The sequence below is a fragment of the Sceloporus undulatus genome, chromosome 10 (assembly GCF_019175285.1).
Source record: "Sceloporus undulatus isolate JIND9_A2432 ecotype Alabama chromosome 10, SceUnd_v1.1, whole genome shotgun sequence".
Classification (NCBI taxonomy): domain Eukaryota; kingdom Metazoa; phylum Chordata; class Lepidosauria; order Squamata; family Phrynosomatidae; genus Sceloporus; species Sceloporus undulatus.
This window is the reverse complement of record NC_056531.1, coordinates 9,398,250-9,412,086: the sequence shown is the minus strand read 5'-3', so window position 1 is coordinate 9,412,086 and position 13,837 is coordinate 9,398,250. Positions and strand designations below refer to the sequence as shown.

Below are 13,837 nucleotides of genomic sequence, written 5' to 3'. Positions count from 1 at the left end.
ACCACCTCCTCCCCTTAACACACATTTAAATAACTTACCTTTTGTGAGGCGGAGGGGGTTTCATCTCTCTTTGCAATGATGACGCCTGCCTTCACTCGCCATCCCTGCAAGTTAGCTGGCATTGCCGCTGTGGATGTGAGTCAGTCTGAGCTCAGAATGAGGTGCCCAGCATTGATAACATGGCTGGGTGCCTTGTTCTGACCTCAGAAGCAGCACCGGGTGACAAACAGGGACCACCTGGTAAGGCAGGAACCCATCATTTGTGGCGAGAGCCAAAAAAGACCCAGCAAAAGGCAGCAGGTAAGAGGAAGATTTTGAGTAAATACTCCCGGCACCCCAGAGTATTCTAGCAAGTGAAGATAAGCCCAAAGCCTTGAAGGGGAAAAAGAGCCTGTGTTGACAGGGAACTGGGCCAAGGCTCCACTTTCAAGACGGTGCCAACAGGTGAAGAAAGATGACACTTTGGTGCTGCCAACTCCAAGTTCCCCCTGTTCATTGTTACCTGTTTTTTTTAAAATAGTTTCAGAATGGTAACTTCAGCCACAAAAGCCTGCATTCTGTCATCTAGGGTCATGCTGTATTTAAGTGATCTGAATATGATGTGTCAAATACTGACATTCTGTCAATATCTTATAGCACAGTCTTCTCCAATGAGACACCATGCATAGTTATTGGACGCCATACATAGTTACACCTACCAAAATCCCACAGACAAAACTGGGCTAGGGGATTTTAGGTGTTGTGGTCCAACACATCCAAAGGGTCCAAGTGGGTGAAGGCTGTCATATAAAATAACAGCACGTTGAATTGCAAGGGTAGACAATCAAACATTGAATGCAAATGGCTCGAATTCCAAACCTCAAATGTCAAAGGTGTCATTTGTCGAGTAGTTTGCCCTCTGTGGTTCGTTATTCTTACACAAATAGCTGTTGTATGAGCAGGTGTGTACTGCCTACAGTATTCATGCATACAAGGCAGATAAGGGCTATAGTATGAAATGGGGGAAGGGTTTAAGTCCCCTATTTTCTTTATGTATTTATTTGTTAAAGAAAAACCAACTCTCTAAGGGGAAAGTAGATGATGAGTGTCACATCCCATTTGGCCCTTAGACCAAAGAGCCAAACGTGACATATTTATTTTTTTTCCAAAAATATTATATATTAATTTTAACACAAACTCATTCACAACCATAACCATTCAGAAAGAAAAGAAAAGATTAAAAAGAGGAGAAAACAAAAATCAAATAAAGCAAACTACATATACATATATAATTAAACAAAACTAATACATTATACTAAAGCACTAGAACATGTAATACTGACTAAATGAAACACTAAAAACTAGCTAGGTAAAAACAAATGGGCTCTGAACCTTTGTTCAGAGTACATACTATACAGTCAGTACATACTGTAATGAACATTTTTTAAAACGCTAAAGAAAGGCAAAATATATTATACCACCACTGCACTTACAACTAGATAACTAAATAATCCTACTAGAATAACTACTAGGCATAGCGACAAATTAATGCATTGTTAGATTTCCTATTGCTCAAAAAAGTCCATACAATCCAATTTTCCACTGTTGGTGCTTCACTCCATTTCCAGGTTTGAACAAACAATGTTTTTGCCCTATTATCATTATCCATATTTACTGAATTCTCTGCCCATAATTTCTGGCGAGATTGCAAAATCTACCTTTAAATGTTTTTGGATTGACCTGTAAATTGTAGACCAATACTTTTTTGCTTTCTTTCCAGGACCACCACATACAGAAAAAAAATATTTCCATATGTGAAACATTGACCCTTTCGAACACATAGACACACTTAAGGACCAAGTGTTGTTGCTTTCTTGTCGTCATTTGTTTGAAAATATGACTCAGTTTTGACACTGGGAACATGTCAACTTGGTTTTTGTGTCAGTGAGGAGATGCACTGTTCCTGCTAAGAAATTTTAGACCCTGGCCTTCCAAATAGGGCCAGCCAACTCTGCTGGATTTGGAGATCCTCCTGTTGTTCATTCTTCTGAGTCAGACTTTGAACTTGAGGGCACCATTGAACAGAGCCAGTCTTTAAAACATTCATTTGTACATTACTGGTTGCTGTATTTGTGCTGGAGAAGAAGAATATATCTGGCTGCTGCCACACTGCAGATTTAATGCATTTCATTGAATCATAGAGTTGGAAGAGACCGCAAGGGCATTTTGGCACTGCTTTAACTGCCTTGTCTCCAACTTAGGAAATTCGGGGCTTTGTAGTTTGTTATAGCACCAGTGGTCTATGACAGAGAAGGCTGGATATCTCACAAAACTACGAATACCAGTATTCCATAGAACAGAGCTATGGCAATTAAAGCAGTGTCAAACTGCATTATCTCTGCAGTGTAGATGTAGCCGCAGTTGTCCTTCTTAACATATGACTTCCTTCCCTCCCAAACCTATACAGAGTGTGGGAAATTACTTTTTTGGATTACAACTCCCACCATACTTGCCATGACAGTGCCGAGAGGCGGGAGAAGTAATCCAAAAAGATAATGTTTCCAAGTGATGTACTTGCATATGGTTGGTCTGGTATTTCTGAAGCATTCTATTCTCAAGTGATATGTCAGAAAGCCAGTGTAGTCGACCCTTGGTATCAGCTGAGGTTTGGTTCCAGGTCTCCCCCAATTCCCATTAAATACAACAAAATGGCGTAGTAAATTGACATCCCTTATATAAAATGGCAAAACAAAGGTTTGCTTTTTGGAATGTATACTTTTTAGAATATTTTCAAATCCAGTTTACCAATACTTGAATCCGTGGATACAAAAGCTGGCTGTATTTTAGAACTTGATCTAAGGAGGCCTGGGCTGTTTAGTCACAAATTTCACTGGATGGCACTGACTTCCATTCTGTCTGACCTACCTCACAAAGTTGTTGTGAGGATAAGATAGGGCATCTGCGTGTATGACATCCTGGTTTCCTTGGAGGCTAGGCAGAAAAAAACATCTATGCTAAATAGATTCTGTGTGTAAATTGGTCCCATAAATGCAAGGAGTTGAACTGAACCTGCACATATGTACATGAAACTCAGGACTCACTGTGTCTGTTCTTTCTTGTCTCCTGTTGTGCCTTCTCAATGCATTTGACAGCCATGCCCACCAGTGAATCAAATGACAATGTCTTGCCCCATGAATCAAAAGAAAACAGCAGCAACATTTTTAAATAAAATGTTGAAAAACATCTCCAGATGTGCTAGTTACTGGCATGACTGTGCCTGGCAGCCATTAGTTGTGTTCTGCTTCTCCTGAGCTTGTTCCATAACAAATGATGGACTGTTAGAACAAGATGCAATGAGTACTGACCGCTACTTACACCAGAATTTACTTCTCAATTTAGGTATACCTGTCTCTTGGCATCCTCTCTTGGCAGCTAACAAGGCCAATGCGATTTTAGGTTGCATCAATAGAAGTATAGTATCTAGATCAAGGGAAGTAATAGTGCCACTCTATTCTGCTCTGGTCAGGACCTACCTGGAATATTGTGTCCAGTTCTGGGCACCACAATTCAAAAAGGATGTTGAGAAACTGGAGCATGTCCAAAGGAGGGCAACCAAAATGGTGAAGGGTCTGGAAACCAAGCCCTATGAGGAAAGACTTAGGGAGCTGGGGATGCTTAGTCTGGAGAAGAGATGGTTAAGGGGTGATATAATAGCCCTGTTTAAATACTTGAAGGGATGTCATATTGAGGAGGGAGCAAGCTTGTTTTCTGCTGCTCCAGAGACTAGGACCCGGAGCAATGGATGCAAGCTACAGGAAAAGAGATTCCACCTCAACATTAGGAGGAACCTCCTGACACTAAGAAATGTTTCACAGTAAAACCCACTCCCTCGGAGTGTAGTGGAATCTCCTTCCTTAGAGGTCTTTAAACAGAGGCTGGATGGCCATCTGTCAAGGATGCTTTGATTGAGAGTTGGATGGCCCTTGTGGTCTCTTCCAACTCTACAATTCTATGATTCTATGGAAATATGTTCTCAGGGTCAAACTGCATGTTACAGCATCTATGTGATCCATTTGTTTCTGTGCTTTTTATTTGAAAGTAAGGATGTACAGTCCCTATACGGTGTGAGACCACTGCACATGCAGAAGCAGAGTTTCAAGTCACCCCTTACTTTCTTCATGAACTAGGCCACCAACTAAAGCTCCCCCCTTTCTTTCATCCAGAAGTCAGGAACTATTGGTCCTCCAGAGGTTTTGGAATACGACTCCCATAATGCTTCTCCTGTTGGCCATGCTGGTTGAGGCTTCTGGAAGCTGGGGTCCAAAACATCTGGAGAACTGAGAGTCTGTACAGACAGTCCAAAATAAAGCTGCTTTGGGTCACTTTGGAGGTATGCTGTTTAAATGATGCATGCGTCCTAAGAGGCTAGAAGCCGACCAGAGCCATGCTCCAGTCCTAAAAACTGGAGCGCAGCTTTGGAGCATCTTCTGGTCTCTAAAGACGTGTGTGTCATTTAAACAGCGTACCTCCAAAATGACCCAAAGCAGCTTTATTTTGGCCTGTCTCTTCAGGCCCTAAGTCTGCCTCATCCTTCCTTAAAATGTGTGTGTGTGTGTGTGTGTGTGTGTGTGTGTGTGTGTGTGTGTGTATGAACTTCAAGAAGACAACTGTTTGTTTTCTTCATGGTGGTCCCAACCCCCATGGATAGGTCCCAATACATATGCGACCTCCATTGACATTTTGGGTTTAAAAAATGGCAAGCCTGCCAGCTGCTTGATGTAATGTATTGTTTGATACTGAGACTGTTCCAGAGCTTGGTTAAAGTACCTTTTTGGATTACAGCTCCCAGAATCCTGCAGCCATCATGGCCACTGGTATTATTGGCTTGGGTTAGTGGGAGTTGTTCTCCCCAAAGGTAACTTTTCCAAGCTCTAGTCTGTTGTCAAGCACTTTGGGGGATCAGGATATAAACTACCTCTGGACTGTTTATGGAGCAGATTGGTTGCCATTGCTTTGTGCCTACTAACATCCCCATCCCATTGTCTTTCTTCTGACCCAGGGAGGACATCCAGCTGAAGACATCTCACAGTAAAATTAATGGACAGCCAAAAGGAATTTCCAGAGTGGAGTGCCGACTAGGTTCAACATCCAGCTCCCAGGGTGCCCCGGTCAGTCCTGCAAGACACTCAAATGTTAAGAAAGTGTCTGGAGTGGGTGGAACAACATATGAAATTTCAGTATAAGAAAGAAAGTTCCTCAAATTCAGAGCCATCCGCAAACCCAGCCATGCTAGGTGCACTGTGAAGATTCAGACAATAAGGCCAGTGAGAAGAACTGGAGGAGCAGCAGCTGATGGTGTCTTTTCTGTATTTTTTCATGGTGGTTGGGTCCCCCCCCCCCTTTCATATTTTAAAGACAAACACTCTTCAAGTTTCTTTCTTTCTTCGTTTCTTTGGCCAAAACCAGCTGCAGCCTTATTCTTCAAGGAATAAACTTTTTACAGCTCTTTAGAGACTCTCTAGAACAGACAGATGGGAACTGACTTGAACTGTCTACTGCCCCATGGCACCACAAGCTTGACGTTATTTTCGTTTTTGCAAAAGAGAACGGAAAAGCCATTGTGGGTTTGTCTCTGTCCACCAAATCCTGTCATGTAGATGTTGATGTGCTGTGGTCTAATGTCTCCCCTTAAACCCTCGAGGTTTGGTGGCAAAATAACAACGAAGAGCGACAGGGCCCAGTTGTTTTTTCAGCCCATCATGACAAAATACCAGATCACTTGGAAAAGTTGGGTGTGTTAAAGTCCATTACCCCAGCCAGCAGTCTTTTGCAGGTGCTGGTTTACCTTCTCCACAGTGGCCTCTGATCCATTTCAAATGGGGAAGCGGATTCACACTCACTTGAATTTGCGCATATAGATCTGTTTCTTCTGTTGGAATGAATGGGGAAGTCCACATGCATACAGAGGTCATGCACAGATGTGCACATACATGGGTCTCTGCATTGGTGTGTATATGTGTGAAAGAGAATGCCAAGTAATGCCAATCCTCCTTCGACTAAAACAAGTGGACACATGTAGGCCTTGGAAATATTGCTCATCCTTTTAGAGATGGTTCCATGGGCAAAGGAAGGAAAGGAGCGTGCTGCTGCTGCTGTTGTTGTTCATTGCCATTTGTATAAAATTACGTGCACAACATGAGTCATGTCATTAGAACTGTCATGCCGTTTAGGAACCTCTGTTCCTTCTTGGACTAGTTGAGATGGTTTTTAAAATCCTTTCGTGCTCGAAACGACAAAAAAAAAAATGGGGGAAAGTGAATATTCAGATGGTATTATTATTATTATTAAGAATTACCCTCCTTCCTCCTCTTTTGTGCTGTTGGAGATGGGCTGAAATACAGTGTATTGTCTTGCACTGGTGCGACATGTATAATCTCAACATAAAGTATTATGATCTATTGAAACTTGCAGTGTGCGTGCGCAAGTGTGTGTGCATGTCCGATTGATTGTGTGTGATTGTCTGCCAAGCACAGGCCTGTAGGAGATCAGTTTTGCTGCCTGACTGACATTCAGTGAGTTTTCTGTGACCCTAGATGTTCTGAGACAACTGTGTTCCAGTGCTTGTGTTCACTCTATCTAGTTTGCTCATTGAGGATTTGGAGGCATATATCCTCAAGCAAATTGTTTACAAAAATTCGAAATGTTGATTCTGCAAGATGTAGGGGGGGGGTTTCTTTCCCCCTCGACGGAAGCAATCACAGATCCTTTGACAGAGCGGGTAGAGAAGAAAAAAATAAGATATAGAAGTATTGCATTTAGGCAAGTGATACTTAACGTTGTTGCCTTAAAGATTCATTTTATTCTATTTCTTTTTTTAACTAGCCCTCAGCGTGGCGTTTGAAAAGTGACATTTTAAAAAGAATCAAGATTCCTGAAGTTGACTTTCTTAACAATTTGGTTTTAGCCCTAATTCACCACTGTAAGATGTGACTGGTTGTGTGCATGCGGGTTTTTAAATGTTGTCAACTGCTGGAGGCTGAATCGGATCAGGACTGCAGTGTTAGGGGACACAGACCCTGGACTGTCATTCCAGTTTAAAGTATCCATTCCTCAGGGGGTTCCTATTTAGTCGTTGGGAGAAACAAAAATTCAACTGTTGGGTATATGTCAGCTGGAGAAGTCAGATGATCAGATGACTAAAGGGCGGACGTTAAACCCCTTCCCCTAGGAAATCTGAGGTTCTGATGCTGAATCGGACCCTTCTGAGGTCCCTATCCAGCCCTGTGGGGTTCCCTAGATACCCATGCCTGCTTCCCCATATTTTGCACTCAGAAAGTTTTAATGGTGGGGAGGACACCTTAAGGCCCAATGGCATATGATATTCAAGCCGGAGTTATTGGCTGTCAAAATCTTAAAGCTAACATATGCTGGTACTTTGGCTGCCCACCACTGGAACGTGGCCCTTGAGAATTTCTCTGCCAGTTGAATGTGGCCCTTGGATTGAAAGAGGTTTTCCACCCTTGATTTTGACTAGTATTGTCTGGCAGTAGCCACGGATGGCCTCCTGCATTCAGCACAGGGTTATCTTGGTAGAAGAGAGGTTGGTGCTTCCCCCAGATACTTGTTGTTTGGCTAACTGACCACAGTAGCGCCTAGAAAGTTTTAATGATGGGGAGGACACCTTAAGGCCAAATGGCATATAATACTCAATGCACCTTTGCACATATGGCACAGAGTTGTGAGGGCTGGAGTTTTAAAATGCAAATTGCAACAGCTTGGAGAATTTGTCAGTGTAATGGGATCAGAGCAAATGTGGAGCAGGAAACCCGCTTCTGCCTTCTTGCCGTCCTATAGAAAATTATTCCTCTGACGTTATTGCATTGGGAGGAAGTGTTTGCCTTTGAGGGATTTCTTCCTGACACAAACAATAGCTCTCAAAGAGGGGTTTTCCTCCAGAACACAGAAGGGGAAGAAAGGGTCAGATTCCCTTACTATGACTGTTTCTCTGTCTCATTAATTCTCAGCTGATCTAATTTGCACTTAAAAAAAAAACAACCACAACCAGCAAAGAGGCATTTAAGATTAGCTTCATTTGGTCCCTGGATCCCTTTAAGTTTGCTTCACCTCATTGCTCCCAAATGTTTTGGTTTCCGGTTGATTTGCATGTATAGAAAGAACAGATTAAGATTCTACAGAAAAATTTAAAAGTGATGGGAATCGTAAGGCTCAGTGTAGGTAATCCTTTAAACTGTTTCATGGGAATGTATAAGACTTCCAGTGTGGATGATGAGCATGCTATTCAGAAAAGTGTTTTGTGCAGTAATTCTTTGAGGCACCTATCATCTTATTTATCTGGTTCATCAACTATCGTTGATAGACTTGTTCATACCATTTCTAATAGAAAATAGACTGTATCTCAAGTGTGTATTCCACTATCTGGTACCCTCCAGATGTATGAGGCTGCTGCCGCCATCATCTCCCACCAGCATACTGGCTTTGGAATAATGGGAGGTGTAGCACAACACATCTGGAGGGTGCTACATAGTGGAAAACTGGTATATAACATAATAGGTGAAGTCCAGTTCTCCCTATCCTGTCACCTGGGGGGGAGGGTTAAGCCAAAAAAAAAAAAAAGACATCTCAGGCACTGCAGATGCTCCACCATATTTGTGAGTTAGGAAGATGCATGCTCAGATCTGCTGCTTAGATCTTTGCACTTTCTTCCAAGTCTATCCAGGCCCAGATCATTGCTGTTGCTGACCTTCGTCTAGATCAGTGGTTCCCAAACGTTGGTCCTCTGGGTGTTTGGGGTTTCAACTCCATAAATCCCAGCCATCTTCACCAGCAGTCAGGAATTCTGGGAGCTGAAGTCCAAAATGTCTGGAGGACCCAAGTTTGTGGACCACCGGTCTAGATGCTTCTGTTAAACTGGGCTGTGGATCACTTGAAGAAAGCAGAGGATGTTGGGCATCTCGGCGCATTGTGATGGGAGAGATGACTTATTAGGACTGGCTTCAACTTAAAATATGGGGATGTGCATCAGCCGCTCTATTCAAAGAGCTGTCTTAATGGGATGTAGAAGCCATGCTGATAGTGGTCACTGGCCCGAAACTGGAGAGGTGAGACTAGAGTGCTTTGTCAAAGCTATGTGTGTTCTCTTGCATTGGAACTGGAGGGCTAGCACCTGATCCTGGACTTGGTGTGCATACATGTTGCTTCCTGCAAATATCCTAATCTTAGGGGAAAGCCTGAGGGTTATTATGTGGAAATAATAATATTCTGGAAGTACAGTATGCTCACAGCAATTAGCCCAAAACCAAAAGGCTGAAAGTTTGCAGCTGCAAGGTTCTTACTGGCCACACCTCACTAGTTTTGCACTTTGAAAAACGAAACAGTGAATGCCACAGGCAGGTTCTGTCTGCTTTTGTTATCAGTTTGTTTCCAAACTCAGTGTAACATGAGTTTAAAAACTCCTAAATGGCTTCACTGGGTTCATTCCAAAGCCTCCTGCTCCCATATGAAACTGCCAGGCCTTTGAAATTGCTCCCAGAGGCTGCCTCTGTATTGCAGAAATAATCAGGTTTGACGGCACTTTTAACTGCCATGGCTCAATGTTATGGAATTCTGGGAAGTGTGGTTTGTTGCAGCACCAGTTAAACCAGATTATTTCTGCAGTGTGGAGGCAGCCAAAGTCTCTGTTGTCTGTCGCATGCACATATGAGATCAGGCAAATGGGCACGAAAGAACCTCTTGGGAGGCGTCACCATGATGGCAGAGATTCTCCAGGCTCCCTTTTGTTTTGTGGTTTGATGAATAGTAAATTAATACCATTTTATTCATGCCAGGTTTTAATTAGCAACCTGCTGTTTTAATGATGTTTTCTCCTGGGGTTTGAGTACTATTGCCTCTCGATATTTTATCTGTTGTGGGTTGTTGCTTTGATGGAGGTGTTCAGGTTTGTTTTGCTTACTGTGATGTATTTTCCCATTTCTGACAAGCTGCTGTAGTTGTTCTGTCAACAGAAACTTGGGGTGCAAGTAATAAAAGCATAGCATGGCTATGCTGGCTGCTGCAATCTAGGAGCTAGAGTCCAAAAAAGTAACTCTTCCAGATTGTCCAAGAAACTAGTACATTTAGAATTTAGAAGTGAGCCCCATGAATTCAGAGGTCAAGACTCCCCAGTACAACAGGTGTGTATTACAAGGATGGGGTACCTGTGCTTCTCCAGGTTTTGGACATCACCTCACAGAAGTCTCACCCAGCATGGCCAATGAAAAGGGATTGTGGGATCTTTTATTCTAAAATACTAGAGGGCCAATGATACCTCTCCTCAATGTGTGTAAAGGATTTCAGTCCAGCTGTTTCCAATGCACTGTGCATGGGGATCATGGAGGCTTAGAACACAATATCATTAGTCTTTAACATTTCCCAAGACATGCCATGTATCCTCTAACAAGACTTGGCATGGCTAAATCACTCTATTTCTTTTCCGTGCCACTTTCACATACTTTTGAACAGATTTTCTCTCCAAATATGAATTTCCGTTCAGATACCTTTTTTATTTTTATTTTTAGCAGATATGTACCCCATAACAGTGAGAGAGGTGCAAAGTCTGATGGACAATGTCATTCCAGTCATCACATTAGTCAGGCAGGAAAATGAAGGTCAGTTATTTCAAAATCTACTACATTTGAATTTACAAGGTATCATTACTAACACAGCTACGTTATCACTACCCCAGTACTGAATGTTAAAAAATATTTTTAATTGATAAGTCAACAAGCCAATGTGGCATGAGAACCAGTGTGTATAGTGGTCTGAGTGCTGGACTATGACTTTGGAGACCAAGGTTCAAATCCCTGCTCAGCCATGGAAGTCCGCTGGGTGACCTTGGGCAAGTCACACTCTCTCAACCTCAGAGGAAGTCAAAGGCAAATCCTTCTGAACAAATCTAGCCAAAAAACAAAAAATCTTGTGATGGTCACCATAAGTCGGAAATGAACAACAACAAAACAAAACATTACATCAGCAAATGGGTGTTTAAAAATTAACAATATTGCGAGGGTTCACACACACAGAGGGGGCACTTTTTATATGCCATGCTTCTAGGCAGTTGCAAAGCAAGGAAGCTGAAGGGCATCCTGTCTTCACCCTTAACTGCTTTGGGAAGCAGCCTGCCATAAAAAAAATGGCAGATGGCAGAAGGGCATGGAGGGTAGATTAACAACTGTATTCATCTTAGCTTGTACAAGTACTGTCTAGTAGTAAAACGTATATTCTACAATGTTCACCAAGCATTTTCTCCCCAATGAGGTTGGAAGAGAAAGAGGAAAGTAGCATCTGGGCCTTTAAAATGCCTGATCATATTTCCAGCCTCTGTAAGACATATGTACAGGGGGCAGAGGGGGAATGCCAAATGCATTTATTGCCGACTTAAATTAGCTGCAGTGCAAGTGAGAAAGAGGTCAAAAAAATGAATGTATCAGGGATGCATATCATTAGGTTAAGATGTAAGATGGGTCCATACACAGACGAATTGCAAACAATTGCTTGTTAAATCCAGACACAAGACTCCTCTGGGATGGGAAGATACATTTCATATTAATAGGCTTAGGACAGTGCCAGATTTTATTCCTCATCTTATTTGAGGTTTGCATTTAAATAGCCTGAATAGCCTAGAGACAGCAGTAAATTATTCAAATCTTCCTGGAAGTCAGCGTCTACAGATTAGCATAACCTGAAAATTACAACCGTACCTGGGTTCTGGCCTATTTCTGTCCAATGCCCTGATTCTAAGCACATCTACTTGCAAGTTAGACACAAAGAATTTCAGTACATCTATGTAAGTACAGTTAGGTAGCTTTGCCAGTTTGCAACCCAGAGATTTCTCTTTGTATTTTAAAAAATATTTGCCACTGAGTTGGGAGACTTGGAGTTGCAAGAAAAACACAAGCAAGGAGGCGTACAGGCAAAAACAGCCAGATTTCATTTCCTAACCAGTTCTAGATTTAAAGTTAAGTACGAATTTCTTGGTGACTACCCAGCAACTTTGGCCAGACCCTAAACTCTTGATCCCCTATAAGCGTGAGGGTCAGGGTTTGCAGCATGCTGGGAAACCTAGGGCCTGAACAGACAGGCCAAAATAAAGTTGCTTCAGGTCTCTTTAGAGGTATGCTGTTTAAATGCTGCATGCGTCCTATGAGGCCGAAAGCCATGCCAAAGCCACGCTCCAGTCCTAAGGACTAGAGCGCAGCTTTGGCGCAGCTTCTGGCCTCTTAAGATACAAGTGTAATTTAAATAGCATACCTCCAAAGTGACCCAAAGCAGCTTTATTTTGGCCTGTCTGTTCGGGCCCCTAGTTTCTTAACAAAACAATCACAGACAGGAGTGGAAATAGGGGTGGCATGTTGCACTCTATTCAAACAGGGCAATCTCATCCCACAAGTCAGTAGATCCCAATTGGCTTTGCACAGGTTTTAGTCTGACTGTTTGTCCCGATCAAGGTGCTGTAAAGGCTGGGATTTGCCCAGTACTAGTTTGTTCCCTTGAGCATTGACCATAACCAGGGGGATTTAGAGCAAGAAGAGGGATGTACAGAAGAGGGTAAAAAAGAATCGCAGCTTCTCCTTTCCTTGTTCTCTTCTTGATATTCAGTTTTTCAGACAGTTGCTGGAGCTTAGGGCACCCAGTAAAGGAAACATTTAAGGTCCACATGCAGTTCTCATACATAGCCTGTTGCACTCTGGGTAGCTTACATGAGGACACAGGCAACCAGTCTAAACATGATCACTTCTTTTTCCAGTTTCTGACTGGATACCATGGATCGGATTGGACTGGGTTCTGTGTGCACTACCAGGAGGTTGGGATACAGTGGGCCCTCAGTATCTCCTGGGGTTTAGTTCCAAGAGTCCCTCATGGATACCAAAATCCGTGGAGGCTCAAGTCCCATTATATTCAGTGGCATAGTGAAACGGTGTCCCTTAAATAGAATGGCAAAAGCAAATTTTGCTTTTTTGTCATTTATTTTTCACAAAAATATTTTACAACCCTGAATGACTGAACCTGTGGATACAGAGGGCAGACTGTACATGGCTCCCTTCCTACTATGATTCTATGAAATAAAACTCAAAATAACCTTGGATTCTGGTTTGATAAATGAAATGAAGTTGCTTATGGGATTATACAACACAAAGTAAAACACAATGTGCTCAAAGTGTCAAGTATAGCAACCCTCTTTAATCCCCCACATTTGCAATGGAACTTCTGTAAGTGAAGGCAATACTGTATATTCTCATGTATACGTCTAGAAATTTAGGTCAAAAATGGATCTAAAAAACATGAGTCGACTTATCCATGGGTCAATGTGAGTACTGTACTTTAACTCTTATTTAAAAAAGAACTATCCCCTGGTGAAAGGCAAGAATATAATCTGTACTGAAAGCACTGACCCCTTCTACCCTCTCATTCATCCAGCCTTTAGTGTGAGCACAAACAGTTATGCCTGCTGGAATTTTGTAAATTCGTTGGCATTGTTTTCCTTTGCTTCGTCCTTTATGTAATTTGTTAGAGTCCCCTAAGTTTTACCCCCAACTTATCCATGGGTCATATCAAAATCCATAATTTTGGTCCCAAAACCTGCCCTCGACTTATACATGAGGTCGACTTATAGTTGAGTATAAACGGTATAATAGAAGGTCCATAGCAGCTAAATGTGCTTTTGTCATGGCCTCCTCAGTTTCTTGTGCCTCAAAACACTGCTTCTCCTTTCAAGACAGATTTTAACATTTAGCTGTGAATTGCTGTGCTGAAGTCTACATCTCATTTTTGAAACAGCAATTGTTCTGCATTATAGATACAG

The 13,837-nt window shown here is 42.2% G+C and overlaps 1 protein-coding gene across 2 annotated transcripts in view; it reads left to right on the top strand.

The window, feature by feature from the left end:
* The window catches only part of ZDHHC8 (zinc finger DHHC-type palmitoyltransferase 8), a 147,481-nt gene extending 136,573 nt beyond the window's left edge, over positions 1-10,908 (top strand). For both annotated transcript variants that reach the window (XM_042442153.1, XM_042442155.1), the window contains exon 11: positions 5,039-10,908. In XM_042442153.1, coding sequence (XP_042298087.1) covers positions 5,039-5,222 — 184 coding nt within the window. In that variant the 3' untranslated portion in view covers positions 5,223-10,908. The remainder of the gene's footprint in view (positions 1-5,038) is intronic.
* Positions 10,909-13,837: the final 2,929 nt, after the last annotated feature.